This window comes from Camelus dromedarius, chromosome 1 (assembly GCF_036321535.1).
Source record: "Camelus dromedarius isolate mCamDro1 chromosome 1, mCamDro1.pat, whole genome shotgun sequence".
NCBI lineage: Eukaryota > Metazoa > Chordata > Mammalia > Artiodactyla > Camelidae > Camelus > Camelus dromedarius.
In genome coordinates, this window is record NC_087436.1 from 18,110,900 (window position 1) to 18,132,040 (window position 21,141).

General features: G+C 41.8%; 1 protein-coding gene across 3 annotated transcripts in view; it reads left to right on the forward strand.

Moving 5' to 3' along the window:
- Positions 1–21,141, forward strand: part of NR3C2 (nuclear receptor subfamily 3 group C member 2) — a 330,623-nt gene that overhangs the window by 262,245 nt on the left and 47,237 nt on the right. For all 3 annotated transcript variants that reach the window (XM_031465002.2, XM_031464999.2, XM_064491164.1), the window contains exons 5-6: positions 2,813–3,157; positions 4,541–4,685. In XM_031465002.2, coding sequence (XP_031320862.1) covers positions 2,813–3,157; positions 4,541–4,685 — 490 coding nt within the window. The remainder of the gene's footprint in view (positions 1–2,812; positions 3,158–4,540; positions 4,686–21,141) is intronic.

Consider the following 21,141-nt stretch of genomic DNA (forward strand, 5'->3'; position numbering starts at 1 on the left):
AATGTAACTGAAATGCTAACCATAATCTTGATACTCTGCTCATAGGTTCTGCTCCAGGCCACAGCCTTGTCTATACAAATACTGGAGAAAATATTAAGTATTCCTCATTCATAATATTTCATAACATTGACCTTAAATCAGCAGTAAGAATAAACACAGCATTATAGACCTAAGGCCTAAACCAAGTGTGAATTTTGTAATTAATTTGCAAGCAAATCTCACTTTTAATAAAATTTGAGAATATCACCCTTTGGCTATTTCTCGTCAATCAAATGAAGGTTATCATCAGATGATAGTCTTACAAAGGATAAGGACATTTTAATGGATTGGAAGAGTTTTAATTATTTGCAAAAGTATGGGAAAGAGTAGTGGTAACACTGAAGTGTTATTTCAGATGTTAGTAATAATTTTCCACATTGTTTTTGATCTTTTTATCCATTTAGCCCTTTGTGAGGTAAGAGGGGGAAGCATCATTATTCTCATTTTTCAGGTGAATCAGCTGAGACTTAGAGAAGAATCTATGTGACGGAGAGGCTGTTAGTTCCGAGTACCTGATACCCCAAATGGCTAATCTGTGCTATTGAGGATTACAGTCACCCATAGACCAGCATTTTGGATTATCTGCATGTTTGGTTCCTTTCTCCTCCTCTGTTTGCCCTAGTTTGTTTTTTGTTGTTGTTGTTGTTGTTTTATCTTTAATGGAGGTACTTGGGATTAAACCCAGGATGTCATGGGTGCTAAGCATGTGCTCCACCTCTGAGCTATACCCTCCCCGCTGTTTTGCCTAGTTTTTGAGGCACTTCCCTAATTCTTTTTTCTTTGCTTTGTTCATTCATTCATTCATCACAAGCATCTTGGTTACCTGCTGTGTGCTCGGTGCTGCCACCGAGGCAGTGGTGGACGAGGGGCAGTACTTGGTCAGCCGCTCCCTGTTAACAGACATGAATATGAGACATCTGCTTTTCATTCAGACAGTTCTCAGCATCCCATTTTTCTGCCTCAACTCTTTTATTGAAGGAGACAGTCTATGAGAAATGAAATGGTCTGAAATAATTGAAATTTTTCCGTTATTTTGCTAATTTCAAACTCCTTAAAGATCGGAATTATATCTTGTTCATCTCTCAAGCCCAGAATGTTCGGCAGGTCTGTCTGTTGCTGGGTAGTGACTTGTCCTTCGTCTGAATCAGTAAGTGTTTCTGTAATGAAGTCATGTGCGGCCATAATTATAAGCATGGATAGTTACTTTCAAAATGACGTTAACTGCTGTGACTTAGGCCTACGTTATGTTTTGTATCCTGTGTGTTCCTCACACATGTTAGAATTAAGTAGAAAGTGTCTGGTTCTTCAATAATCTTAAAATAAATTCTTCAATAGGGTGGAAAACCTTACAATTGCAAAGTAAGTTCTTACCACAGCTCTAAGCTCAGTTTGGCACTTCTGAGCTTTCGTTTGTCTTTATCTATTCATTCATTCACTCGCCCGCCTTCCCCAGCATCTATCCATCTATCCGCCAACTCCACCTACCTGCCATCCACCCCCAACCCTCCCATCTACCTTCCAATCCTCTTTTCCACCCCACCCCAGTCCTTCTGTTCCCATATCTATTGTAAGAACCCTTAAGAGAAATGTGAAAGGAAAGTGGTTGCTATTAAAGTTAATACTGATTCTTTGGTTTTAATTAAGATGAACACATTTATTGTCCAAAATGCGGCACTTCTAGGAGTAGCAGGGTGCTTATTGATGATCGTGCTGAGAAAACAGGCATAAACCAGGACCGTTGTGGGTAAATGAGAACATGGTCACTTGTTCATACATTCTCCTAAAAATCTAACAGGGTATTCCTGTGCAGTATTAAGATATCTTCGAGCTCTAGGCTATATGATATGTGAATTGTTTATATTAAAATACAGAATAGGAGAGACTTTTAAGGATTATGTTTGTGTATTGGTATAGCTCACATCTGAATTTTTAATAGCATTAATTCCAGTATACTTACTGGTTAGCTCTCCAGTTTGGAATCATCCAGATATTTCATTTCTTTAACCTTTGCTTGCCTTGCTTTGGGGTTGATTGTGCCCCTATTCATTCCGTGGGAAGGAATCTAAAAATCACTGGGTGCAGGCGTAGCATTTACCAAGGTGCCATGGGGGCTGTAAAAGAGGAGGAACACCCAATCTGTATGTCTCAGCAGGTCAAGTACAGCTGGGGATTTCGTGCTAGTGGCATCTGCACAAAGTAACTACTCCGTGTAAGCAGGTGGTTGCCTGCGGGCTACAGCAGGACGAGTACGTGGTAGAGAAGCACCGAAGAGGAGCAAGTAAAGGGCCAGGGGAGGCTAATTAAAGGGAGCAGAGCCCACGGTCAGGCCAGTCTAGCGCTTGTTCCCAGCTCTCTGGTGGATAATAGGTGGGAATTACTTGCTTATATAAGATTTAGTTGAGGCATTCGTAACTTATTAGCATATGAATTAATTTACCCTCCCTCTGAGCTCTTACCTCTGTTTTACATATACTAGCTGTGTGATCCTGGACAGATTTTTCTGACTCTTCTGATCTGTTTCCTCATTATAAAATGAAAACCATAATAGTACCCAGTCATAAAATTGTTCAGCGGTCAATTTCAAGCATTTGGGACAGTGCCTGGTATCAGAAAAATCTTGAAAAAGGTCCTGTTCCTATTAGTGTAACACAACATCTTTAGAGGAAATGTATGCTTTAATCAATAGAAGTCAGTATTTGATGGCAATAGCCCTCTTGTAAGGTATCCTGAGCATAGTCCTAATTTGCCCTGATTGTCTTTTTTTTTTTAACAGCTCGTAAGTCAAAGAAGTTGGGGAAGTTAAAAGGGATTCACGAGGAACAGTCACAGCTGCAGCAGCCCCCGCCCCCGCCCCCCCAGAGCCCCGAGGAGGGGACAACGTACATCGCTCCCGCGAAGGAGCCCTCGGTCAACTCGGCCCTGGTTCCTCAGCTCTCCACAATTTCACGAGCACTCACACCGTCTCCTTCTATGGTCCTGGAAACCATCGAACCCGAAATCGTGTACGCAGGCTATGACAGCTCAAAACCGGATACAGCCGAAAATCTGCTCTCCACTCTAAACCGCTTAGCGGGCAAACAGATGATCCAAGTCGTGAAGTGGGCAAAGGTACTGCCAGGTAGGATGGCGTCTCCGTTCACGGTCTGCATCCTGAACCACCAGGCAGGTCAGGCGAACAGATTGCACCAGATCCAGCAGTGCGATCGAGTTAGCTTTCTGTTACATCCCAGCATCAAAATTTTCTCTTAATGTCAAATTAATCAAGCATGGAGAAAAAAATCTGATTGATGGGCTCATTTCTCGCAAGAATTTATAAGTTCGATTGTTAATACAACATACGCATTTCTTAAGTTGAGGACTGCAATGGAGAATTTCAATTTTCCCATGGAAAATTTCACCCCAGTCTTAGTAATAAGGTAAAACACATTCTGTTTGTAAAAGCACAAAGTGAGCCCATTGTCCGCAGCTCTTAACCAGGGCTCATCTAACCTAAGCTTAGACCAAGTAAATCAGGACCTCTCAAGTAAGCTGTGTGAACTTACTTGAACTCTGAAAGATTGTTCTTTCTAAAAATGTCATCTTACCTCCAGCACCCTTTAAATTGTCCTTGAAATTCCTACTTTTGTCATTTTTTTATGCCTTGGGATTATATTCATCAGGCCCCTAAGTATCTATAGAAACATGGCTTAGAATTGTGATCACATAGTCCCAGTTCATTAATCTGGAACAGTTTCCTAGAAGACCTGAGGTCAACCAGCAGTCTTGCAAGAAAAGACTGGGGAAAGCTCTGATGACCGAGTCTTTGAAGAGGCGCTTGCCCTGTGAAACTAAACAAACAGAGGAAGAGAAAAGGAGCAAAAGAAAGGCTTGAGGCCCAGAAAGGAAGACTGGGGGTGAGGGGAGGACAGGTACCAAGCATGCTTATCCGCTTCAAAAGTCTGTTAAAGTCTGGTGTCATCCCAGACTAGGAGAAGTGAGGAATAATACTTTTTCAATCAGTGCAAACTCATGAGAATGACAAATTTTCCACTACTATTGCAGATATACAGGAACTGACGGTCACTAAGTTATCCTTTATTGTAAAGTTACCAGTTTTGAGTCAGATGAAGCAAGTTGTATGCATTAATGTAGATTCTTTCAGTCTAACTGAGGGTTGGGGACCACTGTCCACCATCCACCTTGAAACTCCCAGAACATCTCAGTTTTCTTGGCCCTGGCCATTCACCCCCCATCGAGAATTTAGGGTGAATTTAAAATGAAACGTTGATAACATTGTAAAGCAACTACACTTAAATAAAAAATAAAGTTCAAAAAAATTTTTTAATGAAAATAAAATAAAACATTTAAGGGGGCCAGGCCCATGATAGGTGCTCTGTAAACAGCTATGGAATTGATTTGAGTCGAGAGTAAGGGGGCTGCTTGGGGTTGACTTAAGAAGCTTCTTCCTGGAATGTACTTAAACTCTAACTGTATTTCTGTGATTAATTGTTCTGTTCTTCAGGATTTAAAAACTTGCCTCTTGAGGACCAAATTACCCTAATCCAGTATTCTTGGATGTGTCTGTCATCGTTCGCCTTGAGCTGGAGATCGTACAAACACACGAACAGCCAATTTCTCTATTTTGCACCAGACCTAGTCTTTAATGAGTAAGTACCTATTAATTAGCCTTCATAAAATAAACTGCAGATTGTTCGTTAGGCTTTTTCATGGTTTCTAAACAGATGTACATTTGTGAAAGAATCCACGGCTATAAACACTTGTAAGAGCTAAAAGTCTACCTTTGGGGAACTTAAAAATCGCTTTTTACAAAATGTATAATGTGTATGTCAGAGTGTGTATAAATCAGTGGATACAGATCTCACATAATAGTGTGAGGGAATTGTCCCAAAAAGAAAGATGGTCCAGTTGGCTCCAAAAACCTGATAGGTACAAAGCCACACTTAATAGAAAATAGTCTCTTTTGGTATCTACTCCAGTTGGGAAGACTGTCTAATTTCTAGGAAATGTGAATGTATAAAATGCCAGTTTTTTTGCACACATTCATGTAATGGTCCTTTTGTTAACAGTATACAGCTGCTCGGTGTGTTTTCGTGACAATCATAATTACCCTTCTCTGCAATCATAAAAGAAGCCAAAATGTTATTCTGTAGTGAAACATTTCTAGTTTTATGATGCATTTTTAAAAAATTGAAAGAATTGTAATAGAGTTTTCTTTGGCTGTGAATTCCTTCCCGTGTCAAGTTTACATTTTGATATTGTTTGCATACTATATGAGTACATTTCATTTATGTGTATACCCAGCCGTGCTTCTTTGTAATTGTTGGGTCAAGAAATATTTAAAATAAAAAGGACGTTTGAATTGCGAGAGCAACCACAGCCATAGCCTAACAGATGGCTCTCTCTAGAGATACGAAAATTGGGGTTTTCAGTAGGGAAGGAAACAGATGAGAAATAGATTGGTGATAAAAGAAAGAGAAATGATGTGAAAGATTAAACGTGGACACAGAGTGCCAAGCTATCTAAATTGTCCCAGTGGCAGTTTCCCCAAGAGTATGGCTTTGCCCAGATATGGTGGGCCGCAATGGCAGCTTTCCCCCAAGATAAATCAGGAACATCAGTCGTTGGTTCTTGGGGCAACCCCTCTTTTGGCAATTAGTCAGAACGAATAATTCTACTTCTGCATAAATTTTCACCCAAAGCCTGAAGTGAGGCCAAACAACTGACATGCACATTTTAATTTACTTGTTTCCCTTAGTAATCAGTTGATATTATTAAATAGTAAGCCTGTTTTTTAAATGTGGTCTGTAAACCAAAAGGTAAGCATGTTAGGGAAGGTCTTTGTTTTAAGAGGAAGTGTGGGTAAATAAGAATCTGTATTAATGTCATCCAGTGTGTCTCCTTTAGATTTTATGAGATTAAAATGATCCATTTAATCTTTTTCAGTGAATATCCATTCTTTGCCATAAAATACATATAATACAAGATTTTCCATTTTAACCATTTTTTTAGTGCACAATTCAGTAGCACTAATTGCATTAAAATTGTTGTGCCACCGTCCTCACTGTCCATCTCCAGTACTTTTTTCATCATCCCAGTCAGAATCTCTGGACCAGTTAAGCAGTAACTTGGCATCCTTCTTTTCCCCAAACCCCTGATTACCTCTAGTCTATGAATTTGCCTATTTCACATAATTGGAATCATAGAACATGTGTCCTCTGTGTCTGGCTTATTTCACTTACCATCATGTTCCCAAGGTTCATACTTATTGTAGCATGGATTAGAATTTCATTTCATGACTGAGTAATATTCCATTGTATGCGTATAGACTTGGCCTTGTTCGCAGATGCTGTATGTGTGAACTGGCCTTCTGGCTACATTTATTTGTAACCCCAGAGTCAGTACTCGCAGCACAGAGGCAATACATTTCAAGCACCGGCGTGTCCATTTCAGCTGAGACTCCATCTTCTCATTTCAGCGCTCATACTGTAAACACGTGTCCTTTTCATGGTCTGTTTAGTGCAATGTTTCTTGCACTGTTGTGCTTTTTGCTGGTGATTTCACTGTTTAAAATGACCCGCAAGGAGAGTGCCACAGTGCTGTCTAGTGTTCCTCAGTGTAAAAAGGCTTTGATATGCCTTAGGGATAAAATACAGGTGTTAGGTAAGCTTCTTTCAGACATGAGTGACAGTGCCATTGGCTGTGAGTTCAGTGTTAATGAATCAACAATGTATGTTAATGAGGTGTCTTTAAACAGAAGCACACACAAAATAAGATTATGTATAAATCAGTTGATGAAAATGTCGTGATCGGTCGCCCTCAGGAACCTCACCCTGCATGTCCCCTTGGAAGAGCAGCTCAGTAGTAGCTAATTCAGTGTCTGCTACATCTTTATAGAATACAACTACTGTGTTTATTTTTACCAAGTAAAGAGAGTTGACCCCATTTGGCTTACACATTCCCGGACACTTGGGTTGTGCCTGCCCTTGGCTATCATGGTAATGCTGCTATAAACATTTGCATATAAATATCTGTTTCAGTCCTTGCTATCATTGCCTTTAGGTATATACCTAGGAGTGGAATTCCCGGGGCATGTGGTAATTCTGAGTGTAGCTTTTGAGGAACCATTGAACTGTTTTCCACAGAAGTTGCACAATTTTGCATTCCCACCAGCAAGAGTAACAGTTCCAATTGCACCGCATCCTCGCTAACACTTATTTTCTGTTTATTGGTTTGGTTTAGTTTGTGGGTTTTTTTTTTTAATAGCTATACTAGTAGGCGTGAAGTATGTTAGGGGTTTTTGGTTTGTTTTTATTGAAATATATTTGTCATATAACATTGTGTGAATTTAAGGTAAAAAAATGTTATTTGATACATTTATATATTGTAATATGATTGCCATTTTAGCAGTAGTTAGCATCTCTGTCACATAATCATTTCTTTTTTTGTGATGGGAATAATCAAGATCTAGTCTCTTGGCAGGTTTGTTGAATACAACACAGCATTATTGTCTGTATTCACTGTACTGTGCATTAGATCTCCAGGACTTATCTGTCCACTTAAGCAACATCCCTGCTCTTCCCCACCCCCCAGTCCCTGGCAACCACCATTCTACTCTGTTTTTCCAAGTTTGCCTATTTTAGGCTCCATATGTAAGTGATATCATACAGTACTGGTCTTCCTCCGTCTGACTTACCTCTTACTAAGTGTGACGTACTGTCGGTGTGGTTTTGATTTACACTTCCCTAATGACTAATGATATTGAGCATCTTTTCATAGACTTGTGGGCCATTTGTACATCTTCTTTGGAGAAATGTCCATTCAAGTCCTTTGCCCATTTTTAATCAGGTTGTTTGTCTTTTTGTTCTCGAGTTGTAGGAGTTCTTTATATATTCTGGATATTAAACCCTTATCAGATATACGATTGGTATGTTTCTCCCATTCTGTGGGTTGTCTTTTCATTCTCTTGACAGTGTCTTTTGATGTACTTTTAAAATTATAGTTTTTAATTTTAATGAAGTCCAGTTCATCTATTTTTTGTTGTTGTTTTCTGTGTTTTTGGTGCCATCTATTCATTTCTAATTGTGAGAATCTTTTTCAGTGAATGAAACTTAGGGGAAAGCACCTTGTATTTGAAGCCTGGGGAACTTACTGTCATTGAAGAGTTTTGGAAAGAAACAAGAAATAAGAAACGAAAGAAAGAAAAAAGAAAAGATCACTTAGACTCTATGCATTTGTCCATTCTAGAAAATATGAATAGACATAAAATGGAAACAACAGAAAATTGGTTTCTAATGTTATAAGTAGTGAAATAATATGATATTGTATAATTATTAGAATGAACATTTTGTTCTCTATTCTTAAAACTTTTGACCTCAAAAAGCCTAGACTTCTTAAGTTCTCTCTCAACCAGAAAGTACAGGGCAGAGCTGTGTTTTTCAAAGGGGGAGGGGGGACCTACTCCCAGGAAACACTTGGAAGTGACATAAAGCCTTTTGATCAAATCGCATCGACAAGTGGACTTGTTGTGGTAACTGTCACAGACCCTGTGTTTTTTAGGGAAACTAGTAAGTTTCAGAGGATGGGTGCACCTGACGTTTGAAAGCATATGTGTGCTTTATCCTACGTCTATTCAGGAAATATTTACTAACAGCCATCAGTTTCCTAAGCAGTGGCTTTAGAATAGCGAAATATATATCCTGTCTCATGAAACTTACAGTCTAATGGAAGAGACAGAAATTATCAAAAAAAAAAAAAAGTCCTAATGTTATCATTGCGATAAGTATTGGAAGGAGGGGTACTTTGAGAGTGGTTGATGGGAGGTATTGGTCGACAGCAGAGGCTTCTCTGGAATTGATTAAGCTGGTGTCACAGGAGGAGGCAAGCTGATCCAAGCTGAGGGACCAGCACTGAATACAAGGCAGTGTAATGATGGACCTGGAGAGAAATGCAGAGATGTTGAAAGGCAGAATCAACAGGAACTGGGGACAGTTGGATTCTGATAGAACTTGGAGGGGAGGAGGAAGCAGATGTCTACAGTGACTTCCAGTGTCAGCCTGAAGAGCCAGGGAGGAATTGGCATCACCCACCAGGTTAGGGAGCAAGAGCAGAAGGCCAGGGTTTGAAAGGGAAGAGCGTGAGGCCAGTTTTAAACATGCTAAGATTGAACTGCCTTTGAAACTTATCCAAGAGGAGATAGCAGACTGGCAGTTTTTTATACAGATCAGAAGCCTAAAGAGAGGTCCCGCTGGAGGGAGAAATTTTGAACTCATCTCAGAGGCAGTGGCTGAAGGAGGAAAGACAGGAAAGACATGTTTTGTCACGGATCCCAAGGAAAAAGAGGGCTTCGAGAAGGAAAGCGTGGCTACTGGTGTTGAATGCTGTTGCAATCCCAGTGAGACAGGAGTTAGGACACCTCTGCCAGCCAACACCCTGCACGTTCGTGTCTTCTGAACATGTCCCCTTGTGTCCCCTGCCAGTGCCCCTGCCTCCATATCCTTCACCAAAGTGAAGGAAACAGTCTGGCATTTTGTGCAAGGGAGTAACACATGCCGCTGAGGATAGACTGCCCTTGCTCTCCCCCCACCCTTGCCTGTCTTGGACCCCCTCTCACCCACACTGGCAGCTCTTCTTAGGTGTCTGTATCCCTCTCTTCTTTGACTGGCACCTCCTCATGGCAGTCACAGACTCTGTCTTAATCATTTTTTAACTTCCAGCACGTGGCCTTGTGTCCAGAACACAGCAGGTCCTCCATAAACGGTGGCTGAACGAATGAATTATTGAGCAGATGAACCAAACCATCTATTAATCAAAGTAGAAGGGGTTTCTAAATTGTCGTTGCTCATTACAGGGTGGAGTTTATGATAAAGTAGTACACCTTGTCGTGAACAGAGGCGTTGCTCTGTTTAAAACGATGAAGAAAACTTTAATAGCTTATCATTTGTGTTTGCTTTCAACTGTGAGACGGACCTGAAAGTTCCCAAAGATCTTATCCTTTGGCTGTGTACTGGCTTTATTGGAATTGGAGGAAAGGTGAGAAGTAGGGAACAATTAAGGAAAACATTCCTTCTGATTTTTTATTAAACATTGAGGTGAAGACAGGAGTTAATACTCTAAATTAAAATAGAACTTTTCTTATTATAAACTCAAAACTTTTCAAACATGTATTAAATGATTAATTATTCAATTTTACCTTGAAACAGCTTATCCTATATGGCTCCAGACCACTGCAAGTATTCACATTTCTTATCAATTTCAGTACACATATTAAAACTCCCATTTAAGTCTGTAATGAAATTTCTTCAATTTTTTTTTAACTTCTGCAATGAAGGTTCAGTGTTACACCCTCTTTTAAGTCTCAGCCAATATTTTAGAATTAAAAGTATGTTTAAAAGCGTATGCATATTGTTTCAAGTTGTAGTTTGAAAAAGGAATTTTTGGTGGCCTTTCACTGTCTTTGTAGTTCTGAGCCTTATGGAGATATAGGACTGTTATCCGTCATTTCCAGCCGTGTTTTTGTAGAGGGTTGCCCACCCCTGCTGTGTCCCCACTGGGGGTCCTTGTACTGCCATGATCTGGCTGTCCTAAATGTGGTGGTCTTCCCAGGCAACAGGACAGCCCCCTTAAGGTCCCTCTGCACCTTTGATGGGGCTGGCTCACACCGCCGTGTGGTCCAGCTGTGTCACTGATGTTCAGGCTGGGATCAGTGTCCCCACGGGAGCCCAGGGGGTTGGCGTGACAGTGTGGTGCACCCCACCCTCACCTCCCCAGGGGGTTGCTTAGTATTTCTGAGCCACGGGAGATGACTTCTGCGCTGGACCCTTGCTCTGGCAGGTTAGGGCTGGCGATGGACACGGGGCAGGGGTGCTGATGAGGGAGCCGCCGGAGGGGTGGGATGAGCCCTGGTGGGGACAGGGATCACCCTCGCCTGAGCAGGGTGAGAAGGCTGAAGAGAACAGGCTTCATTTGAAACTAGAACCACAGGTAGACTTTCTAACTCACTTCCTGATCTGTCTTGTTTTTCACCAAACCCTGCCTCTCTTTTTCGACCACTCTGGGGAGGAGGGAAAAAGTGATGTTCACCCAATGCGTTCATTGGACAAATACTTCTTGAGCAACTTGAATGCACGTGGCACTGTTCCAGGCACTGGGAATTCAACACTGGCCAAAACAGGGGCTCACGCTCTGGTGGCAGGTGGGTGGGATCGTGGGAAGAGTGAAGGCAGCGTCATGTAGAAATCCCACGTGCTGTATCCCCAGGGAATATGGCTCAGGTAACATACCTAGGACCATGAAAGAGTTTGAAAATAGTAAGGTGCTGTTGGAAGGAATTCTCTGAGCAGATTTGCCGGCGCCTTGGTCAGCACCGCCCATGACCTTTTAGTGCTTTGAAGGATCCGAGCTCCTCCTTGGCTTGGGCCTCCGCACGTGCTGTTCACTCTGTGGAGCAGAATGGTGCTTAACTTCTCGTCTCAGCCCAGCATACTCCAATTCAGACAGATTTTGCCTGATGGCCAGATGTAGAGGACTCTCCACCCTCCACCCAGTCCCTCCCATCAGATCACATTTATGTTCTGGGTAGCAGATCTCCTCACCCCATAACGTAGGCTCAGGGAGGTTAGGAAGCTGGTCTGTGTGGTACAGCTTCACGTGGCCAGCAGCTCGGACACTGTCTGGCATTAGTAAGTGCTTGAAGAACGAATTAATTTTAAAATGCGATATTCAGCGTTATTTCCCACTGCTTCCCGGCACAAACTCTGTGCCAGCCAAATTCACCTTCCTCTTCCCTTCGTCCCTACTTCCCACTGCTGGGCCTTGGCTCCTAACATTTTCCTTCCTTCCTCAAGCTCAGCCCACAGGATGCTTTCTCTCTGATCACTTCTCTTACCATCAAAGTCAGGAGTGACTTTTTTCCCCCAAATAGTTACCTCTATCAGTTCTTCCTGTGTCAGTCCTTTGCTATGTTTTGTGTTTTATGTATACGTTTTTACTCCAGATATCCTATAAACTCCTAGAAAACAAGGAATATTTTTACATTTTTCCATAATGTCTGGCAAAATGCCTTCTATGTAATTGGCACTATTTGGGATTGATTCATCAGTCTTCTTTCCAGTACAAGGGTCAGAAGCAAGATTCCCGACGTGGGTTTGACCCTACAGTGTTTTCAGGGCCAGCATGTGAACTTGATGAGAAGGATTCCCCTTGCAAGTTTTACTTCCAAGAACAGTGCCATAGGTTATTTCTTGCATGGTGTTTCTTGTGGTGTACTTGAGAAATTTCTTAAGTAGTTAATGAAGCTGGGTAATTGCCAGTATCATATGAAATTAAAGCAAAACAAATAGGAAACTGCAAATGGGATGAACTGTTTAAGCTTTTTATAACTGCGTTGGAATCACAGAGTAGTAATGAGGCAAGAAATTTGTCCCAGCTTTATTCTGGCTAACTAGAGGGAGCTATTTTTCATTTTGAATAAACATCAAAACCATTTTAAGATCATACATTATCTTTAAAAGGTTGAATGCAGCTAATATTAGCATGTTGGTCTTTATTTCAGTTAAAGTGCTCAAGGGCTTCCGTCTCGTCAGCTAAAAATACTCTTCGATACAAAATAAAATAACTGGGGTGAATTTCCTTATTGAAAAATTGATAGGGAAAAATCAGTTTTGATGCAGTGAGTATATTGCAAGATAGGGCAGATGGCAAGTAATGGATTACTCAGTTCAAAAAAACTAAGGGGGGCTCCAGGTGTCCTCCCTTGACAGAGGTCATAAAATGCAAAGACAGTAGCTTTGATGGTGCCCCTCTGTACTGGAGGAGAACACACTTGCTGTGTCTTGATATAGAAAGTATCTTCTCTTTTTTGTATGTATATATATATATATTTTTTTTATTGAAGTACAGTCAGTTTACAGTGTGTGAATTTCTGGTGTACAGCACATGCTTCAGTCGTACATGAACATGCATATATTCATTTTTGTATTCTTTTTCACCGTAAGTTACTACAAGATGTTGAGTATAGTTCCCTGTGCTGTACAGTATGAACTTGTTTATGAACTTGTTGTCTGTCTATTTTGTATATAGAAAGTATTTTCTGAACTTGTGTCTTTAGACACTTCTAGAACCAGAACCGAGCCATGTGATGATCCGTTTCTGTTGAGTCACACATGGGAGATGATTATGGTTTTAGATCCCTCCCTTCCATCCATGAAACCCTAAGCTAATTTAATAGGGTTGTGTTTGGGGAGGGCTCTGAAAAGGCTGTTTAATTTTGTGTAAGCTCTGAGATTGATACTTTTCTGAAAGAAAGAAGTGGAGAGGGGAGAAAAACCAAAAAAAGGAGGTCCTATTTGGAGACGCTTGGTCTTCTTATTTAAAGCTCATCTGTGTGTCTGGATCGTTGGTGCTGCAGCAGGAGTGTCACCCCAGCCGACGCACGTATATACAGGTGTCACAGCCTTGTGTAACTGGGCCCGTCTTCTGTGCCCCTCCAGCTTGAAATAGAAGCTGCTTCAAAAGAATCAATGGAACCAGTGGTTTATAAGTTCCTAATTCCCCTTCTGCTACCGGCATGATATCCCTCTCTGTCTTAGGCACCTCAGGCCAGGTGGTTTAAAAAACAGACATTTATTTCTCACAGTGTTAGAGGCTGGAAGTCCAAGATCAGGATGCCAGCTTGGTGGGGTTCTGGTGAAGGCCTTCTCACTGGCTTGCAGAGGGAGGGCTGCCTTCTCACTATCTTCACATGGTGGAGAAAGGAAGCTCTGGTGTCTCTGCTGCTTTTTATAAGGGCACTAATCTCACCATGGGGGATCCACCCTCATGACCTCATTTAACTGTAGTTGCCTCTCAACGCCCCCCCATACCACTGCATTGAAGGGTTAGAACTTCAACATATGAATTGGCCAGGTTGGTGGTAGGGGTGTGGGGACACAAATATTCAGTCGATAACACTCCCCATTTACATGGATATTAGAGTGCAAAGTAATTAATAATCACACAGTTTAGAGGGTGAATTTGAAGGATTATAAGCCGATGCTGAAAGCTTGTGAAAGTCATTATGCTATATGCTGTCTCCCACACATGGTCCTGTTTCAGCCTTACGGCTTTGTAATGTGGGAATTTATTATCTCTTTCAAAGATGAAGAGACGAAGGCTCAAAGTTTTGAACCCAGATGTCTCAGAGTCCAAAACTCGATTTTTCAGCTACAGCAAGGCTTGTTCCTTGACCATGGAACTTAATTTTTCAGGCAGTTACACCCGAGTGGACCTTTGGAGCAAATACTGGTTTCATTAGGTGGTTTCAGGCACCATATATATTTGGAACCTTTATTGACCAATCGTATATCATCTTTCATAAGAGATATTCTTTAAAATGGGTGAGAACATGCCCAGTGTATAAAGAACACAAATGGGAAATAAAACGTTCTTAGAAGAACTGGAGCTTTGGTTCAAAGTGTGAACTAGTCCTCCAGGTCTGTGTCCTTCCTTTCTGATACCACGGCAGTACGTAAGAGCTCCTTTGTTGAGCATGGTCCCTGGGCTCAGTCCCTAATTTTGCTGGTAAGGACCTTGACGTCCAGTGAGTGAGTTACCTTCACGGCGCCCTCATCTCCCTCCTGCAGCATGAAAGAATTGGACCAGATGAGCGATTCACAGATTTTCTGTTCTCAGGACCCCCTTTATGCTCTTAAAATCATTGCAGACTCCAAAGAGCTTTTTGTTTATGTAAGTTATAGCTGTTGGTATTTACCTGTATCAGAAATTGAAACAGGAATTTTTTAAAATACTGATTTAGCAATTCATTTAAAAATAACAATAACCTATTACATATTATATAAACAGCACAACATAAATACAATAGCACATATATTTTATTTAAAAATAACTCTTTTCAAAACAAAAAAATTTGAAGCATGGTATTGTTTAGACTTCTTTGCAAATTCCTTCAATCGGACTGAAATGAAGACAGTTGCATCCTCTTATTGGCTTCTGACATCCAGTCTTTTGTGATTGGTTGTTTGGTTGAAGTGTAGGAAAAAGATTCAGCCTCATCACATGTGGAGTCAGAGAAAGGAGTGACTCCTGACTCCTGGAAAGGGTCCTGACTGACTCCTGGAAAGGGTCCTGAGGATGCCCTGCCATCCTCAGATCACACATTGAGAACCACTGGTCTCGGTGATCTTTAAACCCCAACCCAGCCCCTGAGTCTGCTTGGCTTTTGGGAAGCTTCTCTTGAGGTCCAGATCTCTGTTTCTCATTTAATCATCTGTACGTCCCACACCAGAGAATCGGAGCTCAGTAGAACATAGTCTCTGTGCTTAAAAGTTCTAGTAGCAGAATCCTCATGGGACCGCCATGTGCCCTTAGCTCTGCGTAACGCTTTTGTATAACCAATCTCGTTTATAGACAATCATTTTAAAACAAGTGTGATTGTCACTGTTTTGTAAATGGTACAGCTGCCTTGGATGGAGGGAGTTTCAGGAGATCATCCCAGATCACATAACCATGGTGAGGTGGACCTCAGGCATGAGCCCAGGACTGCCCTGAACGCTCACCTTGTTTGCATCACACCACGTGTGTCCCCTCATCTCCAAAGTAATGGCGATGGAAGGCTCGCGGGGTTCCCTTCCAGCCTCTTGCAGTCTGTGATTCTTTAGTTCTGCTTTGCCAATTGGAGCACTTACAGCTGTGAGCATTTGTGTTAGAATGAGGAGGACAATATTAAATCACTTCCCCCAAAGTGAAATTTAAATCTCTTTATTTTTATTGTTTAGCAAAAAAAGAAAAAAGAAAAATGACTGGCTTTTCACCAGTCAGGAGTAAATATTAAGGAATATCTGCAATGTACAAGGCTCTGTGATGGCTGCTATAAGGAGTCCAGAGTGAAAGTCACAGTTTCCGTCCTCCCGAATTCAGTTGTGGGGTTGGTGAATTAAGACACAAGCACAGGAATGGCATCCTGCCTAGATGAAGCATGGATGATCAATGACAAAGGCGTTTTTCCTAAGGCGGGTGCTCCGGGAGCCTAAGGAGAAAGGGACCCCTCAAGGAAAGCTGCTGGCAGAGTTGTCTCGCTTTGAAGGCTGTGTCCACCCCCAAAGGAGGGTTAGCATCATGCTGGGCAGAGTGCAGAGGCGGTGCGTGTGGTCCAGGCATGAGAAACCATCCCGAGAGGAGAGGGGATGAGTCTCTGGGATGCAGAATTGAAGTGGTGGAGCCACAGGGGCTGCAGGTTCACCCTCAGGAGTGGAGGGGACTCTCTCTCTCCCTCTCCTCTTCTCGCTGTTTCTGCCTTCCCTCCCCTCCTTCTCACTACAGCTGGCCCCTCCCCTTTGTCTCCTCGCATCCCTCCACTTCTGCTTGACCCCATTCCCTCCCTTCCTCCCCATTTTCTGGCTTTCTCTCCCCCTTTCCCCTCCTGTCTTCTCCCTTCGATGTCTCTCATGGAGACTGAGACGTTATCACCAAATACCGCATTTATTGAATCAAAGGGTTCCACCCCGATATCTTAACGTTGAAATCAGGTGCCTTAAGGCTTTTTCACATTTTTTAGAGGGGAGAAAACTGATGACCGAAGTTGCTTTTTTTACTTCACTGTGACTCTTGGGCTCTTTCCTTTGGAATGGTAACCCTCCACGGAAAACTTGTTTCTCACAAGCTCCACCAGTCTTGGTCTTGAAATCATTGACATTTCTGTCCCAGATGTTCCTGGGAGGGATGATTTTGCTTTTCTAATTTTTATCGTATTTCCTATTTTCCTGACTGCTGCCCTTTGTCCTCGTTGCAGAGAACATTGCTGCCAAGCGGCTGCCCATGCCCCCCAGCCACACCCCCAGTTCTTGGTGCAGAGCATACACGGAGGGGGCCTTAAGTGGCCGCCACTTCTCTTGCTGGCGTGGGCTGAGGACTGGGGTCCTGCCTGCTCAGGGGACCCCAGGGAGCTAACGCTTCTGCAGCTTGGGCCTTAACTCTCTTGGCTTCTAGGCAATGAACACAAAAACCCAAAGAATCATTTGTTTGTCATTCAGGAGAGACTCCGTGGCCACTTTGTTCTAATTAGAAGAAGTTCAGAACTTCACCGAATTTCTGAGTAGAAGAGAAGGTTAGACGGCGTCTGCTGTGCTCCTTGGCTGTCTTGATCAGCAGTTCTCCACCAGCAGATAAAACAGAGAAGAACCGTTGAGGCTGTCCTATGAATAAGCATTCATTGTGCTCATGTCCTTTCGTGTGCGGGGGCAGCGTGTGCTCCAGTGTTGACGTTTATGGGGCACGGGTGGCCCTCCCAGGCGGCGGCCTGCTGGTGTGGTACTTCTCCCCCCGCCAACCCCGGCATGAATGATGCAGTTGTTCAGCATGTCCTGAACAAAATCTGCCTTGTGACAGATGTGCAGCATCAGTAAGAAAAAAGGACATGTGGCTAAGTTCTAATAAATTAATTGAGTCAAACATCATCTTTTTTTTTTTTAAATTTAGGCAGATGCTTTATCAGCTTTTCAAATGATTCAAACAAGAGACACTACCTTTCCCCCAGGATTATGGCACCGGAAAATGTTTTCTAGGACCCAGTTTGATTAAGGAATTGAATAGGGTCTGTGGTAGCAGTCTCTGAACGCTTAGCTGTTTCCTTCTTCCAAAGCAAGACTTTCAAGGTAGAAGGACTCTGGGGTCCAGCTGGCTTTCCGCCTTCCTCGTCTCCATCCTAACACACACACTCCAGCGCCACCTCCGCAAGGGTGAGTGGCTCTGCCGTCGCCCTGGAAGCATGGCCGCACACCCGGGCGTTACCAGCACAGACGTCCTCCTATATCACCTACGCCAGGTCCCGGTTGCTCGGCGTATGTGACTTTTGCCTCAGGAAGAAAATGACTCCGTAAATTGCAGTTTAATATAAATCTCTTACTGTTCAAGGAGAAAGTGGTTTGCTCTCGCCCTTTACCCAAACAACAGTCCAGCGACACTTCTAAATTCAGTGCATTCTTGAAATTCAGTAGTTCTCAAGTGGGAATCTTACCTTTATTATGGCCCATTTTTACAAATGAGAAAAACTATGTTCGTTTATGGAAATTAAGCAAGATCCTTAAGTGCATACCCCAAATGCCCCTGTTGGAAGCAATAATTGCTCACTGAAGGTTTTCTGTCTTCGAGTGAACTATCTGTTGTCTACAGTCTGTTAAATTTCCCAAAATTTACTCTGGAAATCTACAGCCAACAAAAATGAGACTTGATGATGTAAAAACAAAATTCTTTCACGAGAGAATATTGCTCTTTTGTATCCCTTCTGTGTGTCGAACAATTCCAGCACTGAGTCTGAGCATGGATAGCACTTAACTACGTCTCAGAAGGTTCCAGGAATGCTGTTGGGGATTTTAACCTTAATATGGTAGCTGAGCAAGGCTGAGAGACCAGAGTGCTTGGATTCAAATCCTAGAATACTATTTTCAAGGAGGTTTGACTTCCTTGTTTTTACTTGGAATCAGGAAGTCACTTTATCTAGTCAAGAACTAGAGCCCACTTCTTGGTCAAGGACCTATGTAAACTTCCTTCCCAAAGCCAAGAATCAAAACATTTGGTTCACTAGGTCTTAAAATGTCCAGGGAACAATCAGGCCGGTCTCTGTGCCCCTGCTAGACTGACTGCTGGCAGCAGGAAGGGAGTGCTGGTGGTTTTCACCTGTTTGCCTGTGCCGAAGGCCCCCTACTGATGTAGCTGACAGTCAGTGAGCCGTTACTGTAAATCTTCTGCAGTTTGCTGTGGTCCTTAGCTTACTTAGTGTGAGGGATTTAGTCAAACATCCCAGGGACGGAAGTGGCTCACAGGATACAATACATAGCGTCATGGAAAGTTGCTTAGAAATCACTTTTCAAAGTGAATTATATTGTAACTGACCTGCAGAAATTCACAGTGCAGTGAACGCTAAGATTAAACCTTTGGTCAAGCCAAAACATTTTTCCCATGTGACTTATCACCAGTGCCCCCAATTTAACTTGCTCTGAAATCTGAATTTTCACAATGGGTTATGGCTATATAAACATAGAGGTTTCTTTCTTCTTTGAAAAACGTGTGGCCTGGACCCAAAAGAAACTGTAATAACTATACAAGTACTTAAAAATTTAAGGTACAGAGGAATGTTTTATTGCAAGCTGTGTAAGAAACTATGATGCTAACTAGATGAGTATTTAAAAATCAAAAGCACAGAAAAATGTTTTACCAAGAACTGTGTATAAAATGTATGTTAAAGAAAATTGTTTTCTAGGCCTGTCAGTGGTAAAGGCCCTTTCTAGATGTTTAGATGGTCACATATTACTATTTTGATCTGCGTAACAGCCATTAAGGTCAGTGGAAATTGTGATGCTTAGGTCAAGGGCAGTTCTATGAAATACATCCCTTCTGGAACATCAATTAAGGTAATGAACAAACCCCTGAACTAGCCTTTAACTATTACTAGTCTTGACCATGTGAAGTTAATAGAGAATACGGGAATGTCATGAGGACCCCTGGGACGCCACTCCCTGTGGCGCATAAGTCCAGTGAAGCAAACCACAGACAACCTTAGCGATTCCTAAGCAGCTGAGTTCTCCCCTGGCTGTTAATAAATGATGTAAATACTATCAAAATGGACAGACGTCAAAACTGCAGCTGGCAAAATGGTCCTCCTACAGATGTATCTTGTTTGTCAGTTAAGGAAAAATCTAGTAAGCCTCTGAAAAAAAATTAAAAACCATAAACTGGAATAATTTGAATGCTCAAATTGAGGTCATTTTTATTCTAATTAAGATTTTTTTTTAAAAAAAGGACTGTTTCTGCATGCTGTTTTTAGGAAAATAACAAGCTTGAGACGGGGACCATCTGTCATGCTGACCATGTAACAAGATGTTAGATTTATTCAGACATAATGATGTGGTTGCAGTATCAGATGTAAGGTCTGGTCCTTCAGAGCTGCTGTGATTATCTGTGTACACCACACCACTCAAATTATGTAACTCTCTGCTGTAAGACTGACACTATTTCTGCATTACAGCAGTGTAACACACACACACACATTTATGGAAGTAAGAGCATGTTCGCAAACAGGTTTATTAAGAGATTCCTGGAGATTCTAGAGATTTCAAAGAGTTCAACCCTCAACGAGCACTGATTTTCTTTGTTATATTTATATTTGAAGAGCAAAATCTGTGAAGTCCATTGGATCTACCTGTTCTTTGTAGCTCTCAGATAATTATTTAGCACTCACAATTTTGGACCTATGCACTGTGCAAAAATCAATCATAGAAAGATAAGTGCCTTATTATCCAGAAAAAAGGACACAGACTTTCCAGGTGATGAGAGCTGCCTATTAATCCAAGGGCTAACGTGAAATATTTCAAGGGTTTATTTTTCTAGGTCCTTACTAAATAAAGTGATGCCTTACACACATAAAAGATGTGCAGGTGGCAGAGGTACAGTTTGGTGCAGTATTGCTAAAGGATCTTAAGTTTGAAAATGTCATGTACCTTTCATAGGCTCCCGTGGGTAGGAGACTCAGGGACCTCTTGTGCTGTGGCATTTATAAAACCAGCCAGTGTGAAAGGATTGCAGTTATTAAATGTGAGTTCTTGGAAAGAGAAAGGAGTGATAAAGGTAGTTCTATTTCCCCTTCCCCCCTTAGGGTACCAAAACTACAGCAGACAGGCCTTTAAGGAACTGTTTCTGACTGCCTTTTTGAAACTATGGCTTATTAAAGAATTTTCACTCTTCCTGCTTTCAAAAAGCATTTAGCACAGCTTCCAATAAAAACATGGACACCATAAGACTAAAAATCTATCAAAACACAAAAAGGCAAAAGGCAAGTAGTAAAAATAGAGGAGAAAGGAGATATTTTATATATTAGAAGAGGAATGAATGAAAAACCTGAACCCTAAGAGAATTAAACACAAATCTTAGTTTCTTAATCTCTATCAAAGTATAGCAGGAAGGATCATGGGTTGCAGGGATTCCCTTTTTTTTCCCCCTTAAATTGAGGTATAGTTGATGTACAACATTATATTAAGTTTCAGGTATACAACAGACTGATTCACAATTTTTAGCTTATCTATTTTATACATAGTAGTTTGTACTTCTTTCTACTCC